This window comes from Chrysemys picta, chromosome 2 (assembly GCF_011386835.1).
Source record: "Chrysemys picta bellii isolate R12L10 chromosome 2, ASM1138683v2, whole genome shotgun sequence".
Taxonomy (NCBI): domain Eukaryota; kingdom Metazoa; phylum Chordata; order Testudines; family Emydidae; genus Chrysemys; species Chrysemys picta.
In genome coordinates this window covers 235,944,533-235,965,321 of record NC_088792.1, presented here as the reverse complement: position 1 = coordinate 235,965,321, position 20,789 = coordinate 235,944,533, and the positions used below count along the sequence as shown (strand labels likewise).

General features: G+C 40.9%; 1 protein-coding gene across 1 annotated transcript in view; it reads right to left on the bottom strand.

The window, feature by feature from the left end:
- CRISPLD1 (cysteine rich secretory protein LCCL domain containing 1) overlaps positions 1-20,789 on the bottom strand; it is a 58,828-nt gene that overhangs the window by 22,149 nt on the left and 15,890 nt on the right. Inside the window, 4 exon segments of the mRNA XM_005306766.4 lie at positions 749-849; positions 1,554-1,669; positions 5,756-5,888; positions 6,037-6,155. Of these exon segments, the coding sequence (XP_005306823.2) occupies positions 749-849; positions 1,554-1,669; positions 5,756-5,888; positions 6,037-6,155 (469 nt within the window).

The following is a 20,789-nucleotide window of genomic DNA, read 5'->3' as shown; positions in this document are numbered from 1 at the left end:
GCAGCTGGGGGCCGTGCACCCCTCTTGCAGCTTCCCTGTGCCCCCCCCCCACCCACTAGAGACAGGGCTTGGCAGGAACTGCACTGAGGGCTGTGCACCCCTGTCCCGCACCTGGGCCAGTTGTAGAGCAGGGGCTGTGTGCCTGGCTGTACCCCCGCTGCGGCCACTGGAGTCAGGGCTGTGCCCCCTGCCCTGGTGGGGGGCTCAGCCTGTCAGTCGTCCCCTCCTCGCCCCATGGGACTCCATTCCTCCCTGCCTTCCTAGCCCTGCCCCTGGTTATTTGTAGTAGGGTGACCAGATGTCCTGTTTTTATAGGGACAGTCCCGGTTTTGGTGACTTTTTCTTATATAGGTGCCTCTTACCCCCCACTCCCTGTCCTGGTTTTTCTTAGGGTGACCAGATAGCAACTAATTTGTAGTAAAGTAATGACCTGTTCATGACTTTTACTAAAAATAACCATGAAAAAAAATCTTAGCCTTACTCATCAGTAAGTGATGTAAACAGTATGCAGCTGCATTCTACACCTTCAACCACCACTGAAGTCAGTGGGAACTCAGCACACATAACTCTTCATAAAAAGGGTCCAGACTGTCACAACATCAGGCCTTTAATAGTTGCCTGAGCAAAATTATACTATAGTATACTCCACTGTCTTAGAGCATAATAAAGAGAGTAAACAAAAATGTTACATTTACGGTATCCAACCACAAAATCCAATTGCAGCTGCATTTGTTGAAATGGTACATACCCCTGTAGCAAAGATTTTCTCTGCAGCCTCCTCCAAAACTAGGTGGACATGCAGAACAAGGGCGGCCATGTTTGTAAGGAGCATGACCCCACCAGTTGCCCCTTAAAAATAAAAATGCTAATTAAAAAAATATGCATAAATGCATTCATCGTTAATATTAACATCATTTAAATATGTGGTCAAACAAAATGAGGAAAAACCGGTTTCTATTTATGTTGACATTTGAACTGTGATGTTGTTATAATAAACCAGGCCCCCAAAAGGGGTGTTTGACTTACAAGAGTCTGGGTTCAGTCACTGAGACACTCATGAAGGGGAAATTGAGGCAGTAGCATGATCCAGTGTTGGATCAGGTGAGACCCTGTTACTAGTATGCCACCTAAGCTAAATTCCTCCACAAGAACTGAATGGGACTCCTGCTGTCCTGGACTTCAGTCACCTGAAGGCACAATTTTACCCTAGGCATGGTAGGCTCTCTAAATGAGGAATCTATTGTTTATTTTGCTAATGTTATAAATCTGCTAAAATAACAATGGGGAGATAGCTTTATTGTGGTCTGATGTATCATTTTGTCTGGAAAATAAAGGTCTCTAACCCCAGAGCACTAAAAGAAAGGCCAGAAAACAAACAGCCTGTTTTTGCTTCATTCCGTTACGGCTTCATTAGAAACAAAGTATCTTTTTGTGGCTGTACAGAAATAGAAAATTTAGCTTGATTTTCTGTGGGATTATCTCCTGGATTATGAAGTATTTTCCCCTTTCAAGATAAATTTTACAGAAAGTGTTAGCCTACTGTATATACTTACTTGGGAGAATAATTGCACACTAAATAGACTGCTTTTGGCCAGATCTGTCCCCAGATGTTCATATTATGACACAAGTTAATAGCACAACCTATCCTGCTACTTGTGGCCCATACCACCTAGATGACAGGAAACAAGAATACATGTGAAAATTAAATGAGTGATTAACACAAAACAAACATCTATGAAACACTGAATTATAAAAATCAAATCACAAAAAAGCAGCAATGTTTCGGTCTCTCTCATACTCTCACACACATACTTTTGGATAGGGAAAACACTCATGCATGGAATTCAACTATTATTTAATTTTTGAACATTCAATACCAAGGGTCATGTATATTGGTTGCTGCTGGTCAGAACTTTGGCTAGTATGAATCTGTGTTGTTCCAATGACATCAACTGAGTAATGCTGATTTTCACCAGCTGATGATATGGCCATTCAGTTATATCCCTTGTTATAAGGAACAATTTTATGCTGATGCATAAAGGTTTTACAAAAAAACCCCTAAACTGTGATTGTTGCTTTTTACAGATCCAGACTAACACGGCTACCCCTCTGATACTTGTGAGAAGTTGGGCTCTTACATATCACAGTTATGAACACAATTTAAGAACACAGAAGAAATTCAGAATTAGGTAGGTAGACAGACAATACCCAATAATTGCTAGCAATTAACACAAGTAATTAAACTATTAACAAAAGGCTTCATTCACTGAAAATACTCATGTCTACTACAGACCACAGATTTTAAACAATTAGGGAATTCATGTCATTGCAGTTGAAAGGAAAGTTGTATTTCCTTCATTCAGCTGTTGAAACAACTCTCATTACAGAATTTTTAAAAGATTCTGAAAGACTAAGGCTGGGATTTTCAAAAGTGCTGAAGGGAGTTAGGTGCAGTGCAAATCTCATTCCCTTAGGCTCTTGCACCATCCCAGCCTAAAGGCTCAGATTGATTCTGTGCAGAACCACCAGCACATTAAAGGTATGTCTACACTGCACACTCCTTTCACTGGAGTATAGAGTACATACACTACATTTCCCCCCCCCCCACACACACACACACACACACAGACAAGTATAAATAGCAGTGTAGACAGTGAGGCATTGCTAAAGTGACTAAAGACATGCCTGAATGCTGTGAGTGTATAACTTACATGGCTTTCTACATGCCCAAGCAGCACCTCTCCCATCTACATTGCTATTTTTAGCAGGATGGTGTCCCGCTGCCACCCTGATGTGGAAGTCTTTCCCCACCACAGGGACAGATCCTGGCAAGATCCTAGACATGCTGTGAAGGCAGGGGACTGGTCTCGATGACCTTCAAGGTCCCTTCCAGTTCTATGAGCTAGGTATATCTTCATATAATTACAGCACCTAGGTTCACTGCAGCAGTTCTTCAGTTTAATTAAAAAAAAAAAAAAGGGAGGAGGGGAGGGGAGACCAGATAGCTCAGTGGTTTGAGCATTGGCCTAGTAAACCCAAGGTTTACTGTTCAATCCTTGAGGGGGCCATTTAGGGATCTGGGGTGAAAATCTGTCTGGGGATTGGTCCTGCTTTGAGCAGGGGGGTGAACTAGATGACCTCCTGAGGTCCCTTCCAACCCTATTCTATGATTCTATGAAAGACCCCAGCAGCTCCCTGGAGCCTTTCTCCACTGCAGAAAGTGCCAGAGCCTTTTCCCAACGCAGAGAAAGAGTCCAGCAGCAGGGAAAGCTCTGGAGGCTTCCCACTGCCAGGATAGGCTCTTATCTTTGCTGCAATAAAAGGTTTCAGCAGCAGGGAACTGCCAGAATCTTTCCTCTATGCCTCCCACACCTGAGCCTCTCTCTGACATGTGTAGCTACACACTAGGGTGGACACAGCCCATTTTTCATTGTGGTGTGTAGCTACACATACACTCTACACCCTACCATCAGGGGCTCACTGTGTAGATACAGCCTAAGAATACCCATGTGGTGGGGATCCTGCCTGTAATGGAGAAGGGTAATCTATGGAAGTTTCTAAAAGAACTTTAGTAGGAAACATGTCTTAATATTAGGTAAAATGGACTTATGCAAATTACTACTAGCAAAAAAATTGACAGTAAGCCTTCTGTACAAATGTCCTTTACCGTGTGGGCATAACTTCAGGTAAGAAATAATTTTCAAGGCTTCTAGAAATCAGTCTAAAATTGTGTGTGCACATTGGTCCAATGTGAGGATCATGTATTTTGCTCTAGCTGGAAATATGATTTGATTGTACTTAAGGGGAAAAAATCAGAATTGGACATATTAGACTTTGGTAGAAGTTAGCAATACTTTTTTGTTTTCATTGCCAAATAACAGAGAAATTCCTAGGTCAGGACTTAGAACAAGGGTGGGGAAAACTGTGGCCCGTGGGACCGTCCTGCCCAGCCCCCGAGCTCCCAGGAGACTCACCCTGGCCCCTCCCCTGCTGTCCCCCCACAGCTTCAGCTCGCTTGCTCCACTGCTGGCGCAATGCTCTGGGCAGCGGTGCTGTGAGCTCCTGGAGCAGCACAGCTGCAGAGCCCGGCCTGGCCTGGTCTCTGTGCTGCATGGTGGCAGTGGCGGCGGCAGCGTGGCCTGGCTCGAGCCGGCCACGCCACCAGCCACCAGTGCTCCATGCAACACGGTAAGGGGGCAGAGAACAGGGGAGGGGGGTTGGATAGGTGGCAGGGGAGTTCGGGGTGGTGGTCAGGGGGCAGGAGTGTGAATAGGGGGTGGGGCGGTCGGGGGGAACAGGGGGTTGAATGGGGGCAGAGGTCTCGGGGGGCAGTCAGGAAGGAGAGGGGGGTTGGATGGAGGGGTGGGGGGCAGTGAGGGGCAGGGGTTCCAGGGGCAGTCAGGGAACAGGGAGAAGGGGTGGTTGGATGGGGCAGGGGTCCCAGGAGGGCCATCAGGAATGAGAGGAGGGGTTGGATGGGGAGGCAGAAGTCTGGGGGCAGTCAGGGGATGGGGGTGTTGGATGGGGCAGGAGTCCCAGGGGGGCAGATAGGAGGTGGGGTCCGGGCCACAACCCCCTCTCCTAACCAGCCCTCCATACAATTTATGAAACCCGATGCCCTCAGGCCAAAAAGTTTGCCCACCCCCGACTTAGAAGCATACAATACACAGCATTGGAGAAACATTCAGGCAAAGGAGACTTTGCGAACTGAAAAACATGTTCTAGATAGGAGGAGTTATTTGGGACAGTGTAGTGACTAAGTATAATTTTAACAATTTTTTGTTATCCTGTTTGGTTATTTCTGTGCAATCTGGTACTTTTCAAATCTTTTTATTTATCCATTTTTAACACCACTATGCTTAGGCTTCAAGTTAAATACTACTTTTACTGATACATGGCTGCAGTGGTTTGTGCCTGAAGTTGTCTGTCAATGCCAAGGCAATATGGTGGGAACTTCTCAGAAAGAGTTCACCCCACCCAGCCCACATGATAGTCAAGGTGCTGACAGGACCCATACAGAAAACAGAAGATCCTATGCCACTTCAAAATATTGCTACAATAGCAGTAACATAAGTCCATTGCTATAATTCTTTATTATTATATAAAAGGTGGTTTATTTCCTATATGATGTTTGTTCCTGATTATTCATAGGACAAATCTCTTCTTTCTTTTCTGCACTATAAATCTCTACTGCGTATCTGCACATGAAACTTCCTTTGCTGTCAACTAGCTAAGTGAAGAATCTGCAATCTGCAAAGTGGACTTGAGAAGAGGATTTTGCAAGTAGTGGATGAAATTCACACAACCGCACCCCCATTATCCTTGAGAACTGGGCTTTGTAAGGAATCCCCGCATAGGTTGAGAAGGTGGAATTCTCACTCTCTCACTCGTACGTCCCCAAGCTGCAGGAAGTCAATAGATATGCAGCACAACCCCACTCCATACCACCTATTGTGTGGATTTACAGCCAGCGATGAATTCAGTAGACCCAAACATCCTTCAGTGGAACATATTTGGCTAACCTTAAACTTAACAATAAGTTAAATTCTAAGGTCCTTTCCCAATGTGAATGGATAAGAGTAGAAACTGAGTGAAAAGGTAGTAAGGACTATAGACTTTGGCTCCCAAGAATCATAGGAACATGGTGCTTCCACATTTTCTTTCAGGTATTTCCCTAATGCTGTCCTCCTGAGGCCTCATGGGATTACAACTTTGAAAAACAGGAATAACTTTGTGGTAAACCAAACACACATACCTGTGTATAATGAGTGCAAACAGGACCAGAACATCTGTAAGGACAATAGGGATTGCATTCCTGAGGATAAGGGTAGGTAAAGTCTCTCACTTCATCATACCATGCTTGGACATGAAATGTTGGAGGTCTGTATCTACAAAAAAAATGACAATGTTTAATAAAATTATAACCACTATAGAACAACCCTAAAAAAAAGTATCTTTCATCACTCTGATTTTAAATAAGAAATAGATTTCCTTATGATTCAAAATTGTTTGAGATAAAATGGTATTTTAAACTACCTTCCCCAATGTGCCCCCAAATTCTGCCCAATTGATGGAAGAAGGCTTGCAGGTCCATGTTCCCACAGACAAGTTTCAGCCCAGGATTCTGCAGATCTCTCCAGCTCTACATCCCACACCTACAGTTCAAGAGAAAAAAAAAGATAGCCACAAAATATATCTCAGGTCGTGCCTATTTCATGTATTTGAAAAAAATTTCACCAAAACTGCTTTTTCTTTTTCTTTTAAGTTTCTTGTTTTTCAATTAAAAAGGCAGCTTTATATAGCTTATCCCCCATTTGGGTTATGTAAGAAAAAACTTCTTTATAAAACCAGGATGTAATAGAAATATTTTCACAATATTAAAAAATGTCTTCCCCCTCCCCCCCTCCAATTTAAACAATTTCAGCAGCATTGTTCAGTGCAGGAAAGAGAAATTATGAAAGTGACAAGCTCAGTTCAACTTTCTGAGCTGAATTATATTTTCTGTTTTGTGAGATTTCTTGTATAGTACAAGGCACAATTCTTAGCCAAAAGAGTATTATCCTTCACACTTTCAGCATAAGGGGTTCCCCCCCGCATCCAATAGTTTATCTGAAATGAAGGGGTTTTCTCCTCCTTTTTCATAATCAGCTTTTGTAGAAATAACATACAATGCAAACATCTACTTGAAGAATAGTGCAAGCTTCCAGAATATAAACAAAATGACTGTCTTGGCTGTATGGTTAAGCTGGTAAAATAGGTTATGTTCAGCATGTGAAGCAATTCACTATGCCACTAAGTGAAAAATATTTCTGTCCATTCCAAAATGTTTTAGAAAAGTAAAATAAACTGATATATGAATTATGGTCTGTTTATCACAATGTCCTTTAGAAGCAATTGTCGGAATAAGCTTATTGCTGAGAGGGAAACAGTAACTTGGAAGTTTCCCTCTCCTTCCAACCATATGTGAAAACCCACCTTTTCTCTAAGGAGTCTGGTGGCACCTTAAAGACTAACAGACTATCTGTTAGTCTTTAAGGTGCCACCAGACTCCTTGTTGTTTTTGTAGATACAGACTAACACGGCTACCCCCTGATACTTGACACCTTTTCTCTGATGCACATCACCAGTAGAGACCACATCTTACCTATGTTTGTGCTGTCTGTACTGCACTAACCATGCAATATTAATTTTAGAAGAGGCTTTTGTCAAAGCCGAGCAGGTATCTCCTTTTTTAGTTCAAGCACCATATTAATGCTGCCTGACTTCTATCTCTTAATTGGTAGTTACAGAAACTGCTTCCAAATATTTGAAAAGTTATCTTGGATTCACTGGAGCTGAAATTACTCAGGTCAGCAAATTGGAATATTTCTAGGAAGTAAATAGGTTTGTTGATGGAAAACAAAGTTATTCCTTTGTATGTTCGGTTTAGCAGTTTTAGGGTTACCATATTTTGTGCCTCCAAATGGAGGACACTCCACGGGGCCCCGCCCCCGCCCCGCCCCAACTCCGCCCCTTCCCCAAAGTCTCCGCCCCCTCCCCTGCTTCCCGCGAACATTTGATTCGCGGGAAGCCTGAAGCAGGTAAGGGAGGTGTGGGGGGAGGAGGCGCGGCCCAGGCTGGCCCCCCCAGCGGCTCCAGCCTGGGTCGGCTCGGGCCCTGGGGTGCCGGCCCCCGGGCTCCCGGCCGAGCACCCCCGGCCCGCCCAGCACCCCCGGTCCCCGGCCCGCCCAGCACCGCCGGCCCCCGGCCGCCCGGCGCACCACCCAGCACTGCCGGTCCCCGGCGGCCCGGCGCACCCCCCGGCCGCCCGGCACCGCCGGCCCCCGGCACACCCCCCGGCCGCCCGGCACCGCCGCACCCTCCGGCCGCCCGGCACCGCCGGCCCCCGGCTGCCCGGCGCACCCCCCGGCGGCCCAGCACCGCTGGCCCAGCACACCCCCTGGCCGCCCAGCACTGCCGGCCCCGGGCCAGCCCCCAGCCCAGCGGCACCGGATTTTCCTGGACATGTTCGGCTTTTTGGGATTTCCCCCTGGACGGGGATTTGAGTCCCAAAAAGCCGGACATGTCCGGGAAAATCCGGACGTATGGTAACCCTAAGCAGTTTTTTAAAAATGAGTTTGTGTTATTACAAAAAAAAAATGTTCAGTGCTTCCACCCCACTTCCCATGCAAAAGCTGGAGTTGCTATCTAAAATCTATAGCAGAGCTAAAACTTGAAAACTCTAAGCTAGAGCTGAAGAATATAGAAGAGTCTGGTTACTATGGTTACAGCCAGATGTGCAACATCATAGGAAGATGACATGTCCCATGAAATTCAGCCAAATTTCTTGAGTCATAATATATCTTCAATCAATGTTTCATTGTCATCATATCTTCCTACAATGTTGCACATCTGGTTGTTTGCAACCTTAGTAACCAGACACTTATTGTAAGTTCAGTGTGCCTTTGCTTATGCAAACATTTTACCAAGAAGTTTAGAGACTTTAACTTTTATCTTCCCTTTCCAGTCTCCGAAAACTGTCTCTCAGAGTACAAAAACTTCTTTCAAGAAGTCTAACACAGTGGCTTCTATCTTATCTTTAACCATCATCATCATCGGGAATCTTTCAAAGTTGAGTATGATTGTCTTTCATGGATTGTCGATTTCAAATTATCAATAGGTCTGCTGATGACTGACAAGGCCTATTCTGGAGTCGCAGACTCTGCCACATTGCAGACATATGTTTCTGAGCAGGGAGGGTGAACGTGGGGTACTGGTTTGGGCCAGAGCATGCTCTGTCACTTCCATTTTTCCGGTACATGTAATCACTTCTGATTCTCAAAGAACTGAGTTTCTCCATTATTGTCAATCCTGGATTATACGTTCCCACGAGTTGATATCAGTGTTGCATTTCCTCATATTAGCCTTGAGGAGGTCCCTGTAGCATTTTTTCTGCTCCTCTGGCACATTTGCCTTGGCTGAGGTGAGAGTAGAAGACCACAGAGAGTTAGCTCTTTTAATCATGCCTTATAAATCAATGGCAGTACAGTTTATGTAGCATTCTGAGATGGCACCATGACTTGGTAATGCTGCATCTTAAAAGTCACTACACTGTGCTTTTGCTATGTGCATTGTGACAATGCTACTCCATTCAAGTCTGCTCAGATTTTGCTATATTTAGATTTAGTTCAGTGAACGTGAACATGGCTGGTTCAAGATGTTTCGTATATTTTCTGAACTCTGTGCCCTGTCCAAATTTAAATCCAAACTGCACTCTAAACAATTACCCATATGGATGGTCTTATTAAGTAGATCTGAGAGATGTGTTTTGCATTAATACAAAAACAAACTGTAATCTTCTTTCCTGCAAATCTCTAGAATATTCTGTCTCCAAGGCAAACTAAGCTTAATTTTATTCTTTAAAGAACCACCCAAACTATATTAACATTCTATTCCGAAGACCTCATTATGTCTTCTTCCTTAAAAGCAGTTAGTCACACAGAAAAGAATTTTACCATCTTCCTTTTCAGAAGTTTCAAATACTTTATACAGTTAATCCAAAATCAAATTCTGATTTACTGCTAGAGCTAATCTAGTTAGTCTATTTGTGTCTGCTGGCAAGGAAGACCTAAAGCTGATGCTTAAGTGACTTTTAATACATTTTCTGCAGAGAATGATGAAATGTATCCATCAAGAGAGCTGCAAGAACAGTCTCTGATGAAAACATTTTATTAATTGTCACTGCTGATGACAGATGAACAACTGTACTCCAGGGCACTGTTGAGACTGTATAGTCTTCAAAAAGTTTCTGAAATGTTTCCATTTTTCAAAATGCTTTCTGGCCAGAAGGTATAGTGTAGTGTTCTCATCTCTTCTTTGTCCACATTAAAAAATATCCTCTCTATTCCACCAAAAATAGGAATGTACAATTCTTCCTGCTCTTAGGCTACATCTTCAGCTGCAGTTGAGAAACACCCTGAATGGCTGAGTAGAGCGGGTGCAAAGGCGGCCTGTGCAGAATCCCTATCTTAGAACAGCTCTCTCCTGCTCCAGGCTCCTGGATTAGGTTGCTCTAACTTGCACCAGCTGCCAATGGATTCAAGGAAACATTCAAGTAGCAGTGGATTACTGAGGTTCAGGGATGCCTTAGGCATGCCTCCCAGCCACAGCCCATACTGCAGCAGCAGGAGAGTAGTGGTTTATGAGCCAGTGTAGGAGCTCTATTCCAACTGAAGATCCCTCTATGCATGTGAGATCCTCTAGGGCCTGGGTCTACAGGGTTAGGGCTGATCTGTTGTGGCAGAGCAGCTGAGAACAGCCAAAGTGTGTCATAGGATTGGGGCCTCAAAGTTTCATAATGGGACACATTCCGAGGACTATTGATACATAACTACTCTAGGTTTTAATGTTGCAGAGGTTAAAACTGTGGCCTTGGGGTAATCCCTGGATTATGTTTTTTATATTAGCAGATGGTGCTTCCAACTGGAAATCTCCAGGAAAACAAAAAACAAACTGCACAATATAAGGGGAACACCACAATTCTGTAGTCAGATTGGGATTTTGAAGTTATCAAATGGTATATGCCACAAAGTAGCACATTTATTAGATACAGGTGGAGAGGATGAGGAACTTAGATCGGGAAGTTAAAAAAATATTCAGCAAATGAAACCGATAAACAAGAAGTCACTTAGAACAATCTACAGCCAATGTTAGTGAGTTTAGTGTGGCCCCATACTCCATTTACAAATAGAAAAAACTCAAAGAATCACTCCACTTTGGTGCCCAGTGTCTTTGCTGCTTAGGTTGCTTTGTGTGAGTGTCTGCAACCCAGGTGGGATTTTTACACAGGGTTTCTCCTTTAGGGGTGTGGCAGCATTAGCAGTAAAGGTGAGCAAGGCCCAGTTGTGTAGGGGCTGCGACAGTATGGCTTCTCTCTTGGGTTTCCCTCTGCATCGCCCAGTCTGGAGGATTATCTCTTTAAGATGGATGCCAGGAAATGATATCATCACCCCTCTTTGGCCATTCCTTCTCTACTTACAAAAAAGGACTGTCACACAAGAGAAGCTCAAAGATTCTTCAGTCCCTGATACAGTACATACTAGCAGCTGAGGAAAGGTGACAACCAGAGTTGAGCTGGTCAAAAATTGTTGGTCACTAATTTTTTTGACAAAAACATGGATGTTCATCTAAATGAAAAATTTAATGGAAAGCGTCTTCTCTCAAAGAGATACAATTTTTCGTAACAACAAATGCTAGAAATAAATTGTTTTTAAGCAGTTTTTAGCTAAAAAATTTCAACTTTCAGTTCTTTTGATAAAAAGTAAAAATCTTCTACAGGAAAAAAAAATCCAACCAGCTCTAAGTAAGAGGAAACAAATTACATTTAATTTTTTATTCTTTATTCTTTTCTCAAGCAAGTTAATTGGAGTCAGGACATCAGCATTTGGCACAATAAAATAAACCTCTTTAATCTGTTTGATAAATTATATAATCCAATTATCAAATAATGTTTTATAATAGCTCTGATAACTTCGGTTACTTGTAAAACTTTGTAGAAAGAATTTGATGCCTAAAGTTCAGTCGGTTTCATTACAATGCATTTGCAAAACATTTGAGTTTCCTAATAGCTCATAGCAACTATCTCAAAAATCAGATCATCCATATCCACATTGAAAAGATCTATGAAAAATGTGTAATGAAAATTCCAGAAATTACTACACGCATTTAGTTTTGAATAAGTTTTATAAAACAAATAGGGTATAAAACAAACCTTTGTTAATCAACTGCTTAACTGATTACCTGGGCCACCTTTCTTAGGGTTCCTTTAATTTCAATTGCATAACGAAAGAAAAAGGACGCAATAGCTGAAACTAATTTCATAGAGTTTATTAAATATCTGTAACAATAGCAACTAATAGCATAGGATATAAAAAGGAAAAATGGTATTTGACTATGCTTTGGCTAACACTAACCAGAAAATTGGTTGATATAACCAGTCAGGTTTCAGAATCAAATTACACAATCACAATAGAAAATAACAAATACTCAATTACTATCTTGGGAAGGTGACTTTGTTTAGATTTTTTATTAAGAGTCACTCAGAATAGGATCTCACTTGTGCCAACTGATGATCAACTCCAGTGTTGCTGACACAAAGGAAAAGCAATCCAAAGCTAGATCACAACACATTTTGATCAATTACTTACATGCCAATTCACCAAGTTGTTCTTCCCAATCTATAGTAATCAACCCTTTTAACCTATTTCCTAAGGAGTAAGATTAGCCCCAGGATCTGACTAAAATTCTTAACTACCTCAAATAAACTCCTACATTTATAACAGACTATACAGAATGAGTACAGGACAAGAAGCTTGCTCATTTGGTCTCATTTTATGTCTGTGTACACCTAGAACTTGAAAGGCAGTACAAAACCATAACCAATGGTACACAAAATGTACAGTTTTACAATCTTACTTAACAGTAACTTGTTCAGTTTTAAAGCTAGTTTACAACCATCTTAATTAGAACCTGTTCCAATATCTCTGACTATCTTTAGAGCACATGCAAAAGCATGTTTACTTCCTTACTAATCAGGTACTCCATTTCAGGAAGTGGTCAACTGACTGATTTGGGTCACCACCCAAGAGAAAGTCTACGTTACTTATCATCAGATCTTTATTCAGCTGCCAACCTTAAGCTCAGTTATTGTTCACAGCAGGCATCGACAATGCAAACAGGTGCAAAGAAGGATGATACGACTATCATAAGCTTTTAGTGATGTGGTAGGGGGCAAAATGAATTGCTGGAAAATAGAAAGAGAGACAGTTAAAGGTGCTTATCCAAGACAGGTACTTGATTTCATTAGGAGGACTCCACCAGTGACTAGCCCATGACCTCAGTCTTCTGTCTTAACAGGTGTCTTCTGCTTTCAGGAAGCAATGTGCTAAAGGAGACAAGCCACTTTATCCTATTTCTTGGTTCTTACCCAACTTGGTTTCTCTTCTTGGAAATGCTGGCATGGACCAATCAGATAGTGTCCCATACTTCTTGCTAAGATTTGAAATGTCCAGCGAAAATGAAAGTCATCCTCTCTCACCATCCAATTACGAAATGGGACATCAGCTTTTGAGTTCTTGAAACTGCAACTGGAATTTTCCGGTCTCTCTGAGTAACATCTTGTCACACCAGCTTGTGTAAGATAATCAGTTAGGCTCTAACTGTTGGTACAACCATCTTGGACATACCTTGAACAACGGCTGGCTTGCTTGGGTCAGCAATTTACCTCCACAAGTTGCTTTCTGTGGGCCTGTTTGTGGCACATACCTTGTCCAATTTTGCAGTTATTCTTGCTCAACTTGCAGTTTCTCCATCAACACTATGATAGCTGATGAACTGTCCAGCTTAACATTCATATAATGTATACAAATTTCTCCATGCTTTCTTTGATGCTCTTTAAACTTGTTTTAACAGTCCATTATATAATGCAAAGTCACTTCAAGAACTGTTGTTCTCCAGCAAGCCAGAACAGCTGGATAAATCTTCCACCTATGATCTCCTTGTTTTAACATCAATGGTAGAATCTTAGTATGTATGGATGAGCTGAGTCCATATATTATTAATAAAACAGTTAAATTTCTGATTATTACACTCTGTGGTCAAGTGTCTTTATACACACACTATTTAGTTTCAGTTCTTTTATTTATTCCCTCTTTCAGCACAAGTGTATTTCACTAACTTAATAGCAAAAACATGCTTGATTGCAAACATTAGCCTTACTTCTTCACTTTATCTCTTAAACTAAAAAAGCGAAACAAAAAACACAATATAAATGCAATCTCTTTCTTTCTTCACCGGTTTGCCTGTAAGGTCATTAAAGTTTACAATATTTTGTTCAAAGCTATATCACTTAGAGTTGATTTCCCTTTTATACACATTTTAATTATAAAATTAAATTCTATCAAGTTGCCCATTTTACTGCTATATCTGGCATATGATACAATATCAATGTTTGATATTAATTTAATATTATTTTAATTAATTCATTGACACAATAAAAGAGGAAATGAGCTGTCCTGATGAAAAGTCATGACTAAAATGTGTATTAAAAAAAATAGGCAATTGTTTGGCAGATAATCATTTTTGAAGTGAAACCTGGTCATAAAGAAAATGTAAGTGGCACTGAGCTGAGGAAAGATCTGGAGCCAACCAGAAAGCAGAGAGACTATGCATATAAACTTTGCTTCTGCAGCAAATAATGCCAAATTCCTTACCTTCTTCCCCTCCAAACACACACACCACTCATGAAGTTACTCCAGAGCATTCAGGAGTTCAAGTAATTCTCCTCTGTGGTTTTTATGGAAGAAGGCCTCAGCCATCTGCTTCCATTGTGCTCCCATCTAAAATAAGTATTATAATATATCCCCCACATGATAAGTGGTCTGTGGGGACTGAACCTAAGTACCAAAAGCATCTGATTCTACCATCTGAGTTGAAAACTGACACACATACAGAATGGGAAGAGACTGTCTAGGAAGGAGTACGGCAGAAAGGGATCTAGGGGTTATAGTGGACCACAAGCTAAATATGAGTCAACAGTGTGATGCTGTTGCAAAAAAAGCAAACATGATTCCGGGATGTATTAACAGCTGTGTTGTGAGCAAGACACGAGAAGTCATTCTTCCGCTCTACTCTGCGCTGGTTAGGCCTCAACTGGAGTATTGTGTCCAGTTCTGGGCACCACATTTCAAGAAAGATGTGGAGAAATTGGAGAGCGTCCAGAGAAGAGCAACAAGAATGATTAAAAGTCTTGAGAACATGACCTATGAAGGAAGGCTGAAAGAATTGGGTTTGTTTAGTTTGGAAAAGAGAAGACTGAGAGGGGACATGATAGCAGTTTTCAGGTATCTAAAAGGGTGTCATAAGGAGGAGGGAGAAAACTTGTTCACCTTAGCCTCTAAGGATAGAACAAGAAGCAATGGGCTTAAACTGCAGCAAGGGAGGTTTAGGTTGGACATTAGGAAAAAGTTCCTGTCAGGGTGGTTAAACACTGGAATAAATTGCCTAGGGAGGTTGTGGAATCTCCATCTCTGGAGATATTTAAGAGTAGGTTAGATAAATGTCTCTCAGGGATGGTCTCGACAGTATTTGGTCCTGCCATGAGGGCAGGGGACTGGACTCGATGACCTCTTGAGATCCCTTCCAGTCCTAGAATCTATGAATCTTATTCTCTGTATGGACCAACCAGTAGAAGAGGACAGTGCACTTAGCTACCATAGCATATTGACAGAAAAGTATGGTGATTTTCTTGTCTATCAGATGGTTTCATTCGGTTAATGGATTCTTTTGAAAAGGAGAGAGGGGGGAAATTGTGGCGAAATGGGTGGACAATACATTAAGACCATGGCCCCTTCCTAGCTGAAACTGTGTTCTTGACATCAAGTAGAGCTATCCATCTACAGTGCAGTGAAAAATTACCTCTACCATCAAAACAAAAAGGATTAATAGGAAGGTGTTTTTTATTTCATTTATTCTTGCTCTGGGCACTATACAACAATTTCATATAAAATTATATTTTACATGGACTTATTATTACACATTCAGTGAAATAAAATTATCCAGAAAACACAACAGAACTAAGCTTCTTAATAACAGTATCTATTGTCAATCTTTCTCTCATATTTCTGGCATATAGGGAGGTGGTGGAATAAAGAGTTACAACCAGGAAAATGAATCCAAATTAACTAAAGGTGTGAATGTGAAGTAGATTAGGTCCCTGTGAAGATGTTATTGAAAATTAAGGTGGTCTAAATTTGGTTTAGCTTAATTCACTCTGGAATTGAATTAAACTAAACTGAATTAAGGCCGCTTTACTTTTGAATGAGGGTTTCCACACAGGGCTTTAATGCAGTTTAACTAATCCACTTCAAATTCACACTTTTAGTTAATTCAGATTAAATTTTCTTGGGTATCCCCCTGTAGACAAGCCTTCAGTTTTTTTTTTTTTCTGGTTCATGTCAGAACTCATGGCATTCAGGAAGAAGACAATCATTATACTGACTCAGGCCAGGTCTACACTAGGAATTACATCGGTACAGCTATGTCTCTCAGGGATGTGAAAAATCCACACGCTGAAAAGACCACACAGGATCTTGTTCTTACATCTGTCTGGACAAGGCTCTTTTTAAGTGGATAAATATATATATTTGTTTGGGGGTTAATCAGAAAAACATAGCTTGCAAAGTTGCTGGTGGCTATTGATGCAAAGTCTACTTTAGTAATAGGTCTGCAAAGAGAATACAAATCTCAAAAATGTATATGACTGCAATGCATGAGAGCTCATCTTCAGAGTGGCATGCTTCTATGGAAATCAATTGTGTGAAGCAACTTCTCTATTCAAAATTAAGGTATTAAGAATATCAATGTAATCAGACTCTTGAGCTGGACCTTCAAAGCTTGTTAATAGCAAACGGATAACTTGCCAAATTTTGCTTTTGTCTTTGCTAACATGAAGCCAAATCCAGATTCTGTTGAAGTCTATGGGAATTTTGCCATTGATTTCAATAGCATCAGGTGGAAAAGAGGAGCACCTTTTCATTACTACTATTCAGAACCCAAGATATGAATTTTAAACCCGACTGATGTAACTGAGAGGACAGGCGTTAAAAGGGGATTGGACTTTAAAAATTAATTTCCAGAAGTTGGGACAGAGTCATTCAGCAATCCCAGTCAATCTGTTACCTTCTGTCTAAAGCCTAGGAGACCAAGCATTCGAGCTCTAACACCCCTAACATCGCCCTGGCTCAATATTCAACAATGAACTGTAATAATGACTCTCTTCACAGCAACTATTCTAAAGTCTGGCAGCTGTGTGTGCAGCCACTTGTTTTCATTTCTTCCTGTTGCTACCATGTGCTCATATATCTGTATAGGGCAGCCAGTGCTTAATTTGTGTCAGGGCTTGTCAGGGCTGACCCCAGCACCTCTAGGTTCAGCAGTTCAGACCCCCAGCACATCTGAGCTCGCTGCATCAGTTATGAATGTAAAAAATTGCTTGAGGCCCAGCATCTAATTGCTTGAGCTCCGGCACCTCTTTCATTACACATTAAGCACTGAGGGCATCCTTTTTGTAGGCCAATGGGCAGAATCCCCAGCCAAAGAAGATGAATAATATTGACCAGTGGCAGAGTTTCAATCCTTTTCCTTAAGGCTTGCTTTTATTGATTTATAAAAAAAGGAGTTCCAAAAAACAAACAAACAAAGACACTCAGAACAATGGATCCTAATTGCCAGAGACCCTTCCAGCTTTTTAGTCAGCTGAGAGAAGAAGAAGAAGAAAAACGTACCCTTCTTCCTAAGGAACCATTTACACAGCTACTTTCCCTCTGCAGTTATGCCCTCATCCTTGATCACCCATGTGACAAGCAGGGATCTGAGTTAATCTTTCATGCACTAGAACTGTGCAGCATCTCTCTACCTTGTAACACCTTCAAACAGAATCCCAAAGCACTTTCTAGCGGGAGATAGAATACTGAAATAACATTTTACATAGCTAGATAGAAATTCACATACTCTGGGTAAGGGGAAAAAAGGCATAAAGCAGTATATTGAAGGCTGAGGTGTTTAATGCCTGTTTTGTTTCAGTCTTCACTAAAAAGACGGTGATCAGATACTCAATTCTATTAATATTAACAACCAGGGTAAAGGAACACAAGCCAAAATAAGGAAAAAATTGGTTAAAGAATATTTAGGTAAGTTAGATGTATTAAACTCTGCAAGACCTGATTAAATTCACCCTAGGGTAATGAGGAGCTAGCAGAAGCAACCTAGTAACCATTAGCAAGTGTCTTTGAGAACTCATGGAGGACAGGTAAAGTCCCAGGGGACTGGAGAAAGGCAAACATAATACCTATCTTTAAATAGGGAAACAAAGGGGATCCAGGGAATTACAGATGAAATTCAATAAAGACAAATGCAAAGTACTACACTTAGGGATCAACAATCAAATGCACAACTGCAAAATAGGGAATAATGAGGTAGGCAGTACTACTGACAAGGATCTGGGGGCTAAAGCATATCACACATTGAATCTGAGTCAACAACATGATAGAGTAGGAAATAAAAAGGCTAATGTCATTCTGGGATGCATTAACAGGAGCATCATATGTCAAAGACAGGAGATAATTCTTCCACTGTACTCAGCACTCGTGAGGCCTCAGCTGGACTACTGTGTCTAATTCTGGGCACCACACTTTAAGAAAGATGTGGACAAACTAGGGAGTGACCAGAGGAGAGCAACAAAAATGATCAAAGGTTTAGAAAACCTGACCTATGAGGAAAGGTTAAAAAAAAAAGGGGGGGGGGGCATGTTTAGTCTTGAGAAGAGAAGTGCTCAACTGTATTAAGGGCTGTTAAAAGAGGAATGTGATCAATTGTTCTTCACGTCCACTGAAGGTAGAACAAGTAGTAATGGACTTAAATCTGCAGCAAGGGAGATTTAAATTAGATATTAGGAAAAGCTTTCTAACTACGCCTCTACCCCGATATAACGCTTTCCTTGGGAGCCAAAAAAAAAAAAATCTTACCGCGTTATAGGTGAAACCGCGTTATATTGAACTTGTTTTGATCCACCGGAGCGCTGCTTTACAGTGTTTTATATAGATAGATATATCTATCTCTCTCTATATCTATATCTATCTCAGGGTAGACGTGTATAAGAATTGTTAAGCACTGGAGCAGGCTTCCAAAGGAGCTGAATCCCTGCCACTGGAGGTTTTTAAGAACAGGTTGGACAAATACCTATAAGGGATGGTATAGATCCACCTCTACCCCCATATAACACGACCCGATATAACACAAATTTGGATATAACGCGGTAAAGCAGTGCTCCGGGGGGGCGGGGCTGCGCACTACGGTGGATCAAAGCAAGTTCGATATAATGCGGTTTCACCTATAACACAGTAAGATTTTTTGGCTCCCGAGGACAGCGTTATATCGAGGTAGAGATGTAATACTCAGTCCTGCCTCAGCGCAGGGGCTGGACATGATAACCTCAAAGTCCTTCCAGCCTTACATTTCCGTGATTCTATGGAAGTAAATTTAAACTTGCTAAAGATGGAAATAAGTACAGTGAGTACCACTGAAAGTAAACATTTACCATGGCATGGTATAAATACCTCACAGCAGTATACATTCTAAATATTGGGAGTAGAGTTTTAACAAAAATACCATGGTACAGTATGGTATTTAAGTTTTAATAGTTTCCACTGTATTCTTTAAGACTAATTACATTGAGAGAGGGAAAAAAGGAAGGATGAAATATTGGATGAAAAATACCATGGTCAAATAAGCCAAAAATAAATAAAAATCACCAGCATATTATGCTAGTAAGAAAGACAAGGTGCCCAGAGCCTCACTTTATGATGACTATATGTTCCATGTAATAATAAGAAGTTGAATTTCATTGCACATCCCATCCAAAGATCTCAAAGCACTTTACAGACACTTAATCCTCTCAATATCATTTCAATATAGGTAAAAATTATTATATTGTTTAATACAGAGGAGTACACTGACACAATGAGTAGTTAAGGTCAAATTCTCCAATGCAGATGACTGAAGTTAGACATCTAAATTTATATTTAGGCACCTGAAAGAAATCAATGGAAAGTGGTGGTGCTCAGTACCTCTGAAAATCAGGTCACTTATTTAAATAGTTAAATATGGATCTAGCTCTTGAATTTAGCCATGACAACTTTGGACTTAGTGTCTTACTTAAGGCCACACAGATAGTGACAGAAGTTGAGATCAAATGCTCCATTTCTGCTCCAACCATTACATAACCCTTCTTCCAAATACAAAAACAAATATACCACCCTAAAGACTACCAGTTCCATTATTAATCAAGCATATTTAGGATAGTAAAAAAAGAGGGAATAGATGACATTATTATACTTTCCCTTACTGAGGAAAGTATGAACCCATTTTCAACTATAGCACTGAAAACTAACTGGAAGGAAAGTGGCAAGAACTTTGTCATCTTCCAGTTGTGACAGACTGATGTTTATAAAACTTTTTAAAAAGATCCCTACACAGACCCAGAGGCTTCAGCTACTCTTTTGGAAAAGAGGAGAAAGCAGGAAAAACTGTGGCTTTTCCCTGGAAACAGCAGAGTGGTCTGAAGCCAAAAATATTGTTCCTGAACACTGAGTAAACCACACCAATTTCTGAAGTAACCCTTTATTGCAGTTTCATGCATTTGCAGTTTTGGTTTTAGAAGAGTCAAAAACAAAAATAAGAACAGCACAAATGACGAATTACATTTCATTTTTAGTGTAATCTAAACATATTAAGATCTTGCTGAAATATTCAGATTTCTAAGGTGTCTTGTCTGCAATGTCAATGTTGCTGTTTTAAAACTAGATAAAATCCACAATATTTTAAAATCATCTTATTAACTGTATATTCTAAGAGCAATAGTGTTATGGAGTAGCAAAAGAACTGTGATAATCTTAATTTCCCAACACCTTCTATCGACAAAGTTGTTTAGTCCACTTCTATTACAACTTATTCATATTTACATATATCCTCCTGTGTGAAGATCAGAGCCTTAAATATTCCTTTAATCACCTCCTACCACCATTACAAGCCAGTTTTCAACAACTGTTACCATATAATATATCAAGAGGTGTTGCGGGAAGTAATTGCAGTGTCTCAGATACTATGGTTTGATGAATATTAGCTTTTTAATGGTGACTCCTGTGAATCTGATTTTAATGCAGTAGAAATGGAATATTGGAAAGGACGACAGAGTA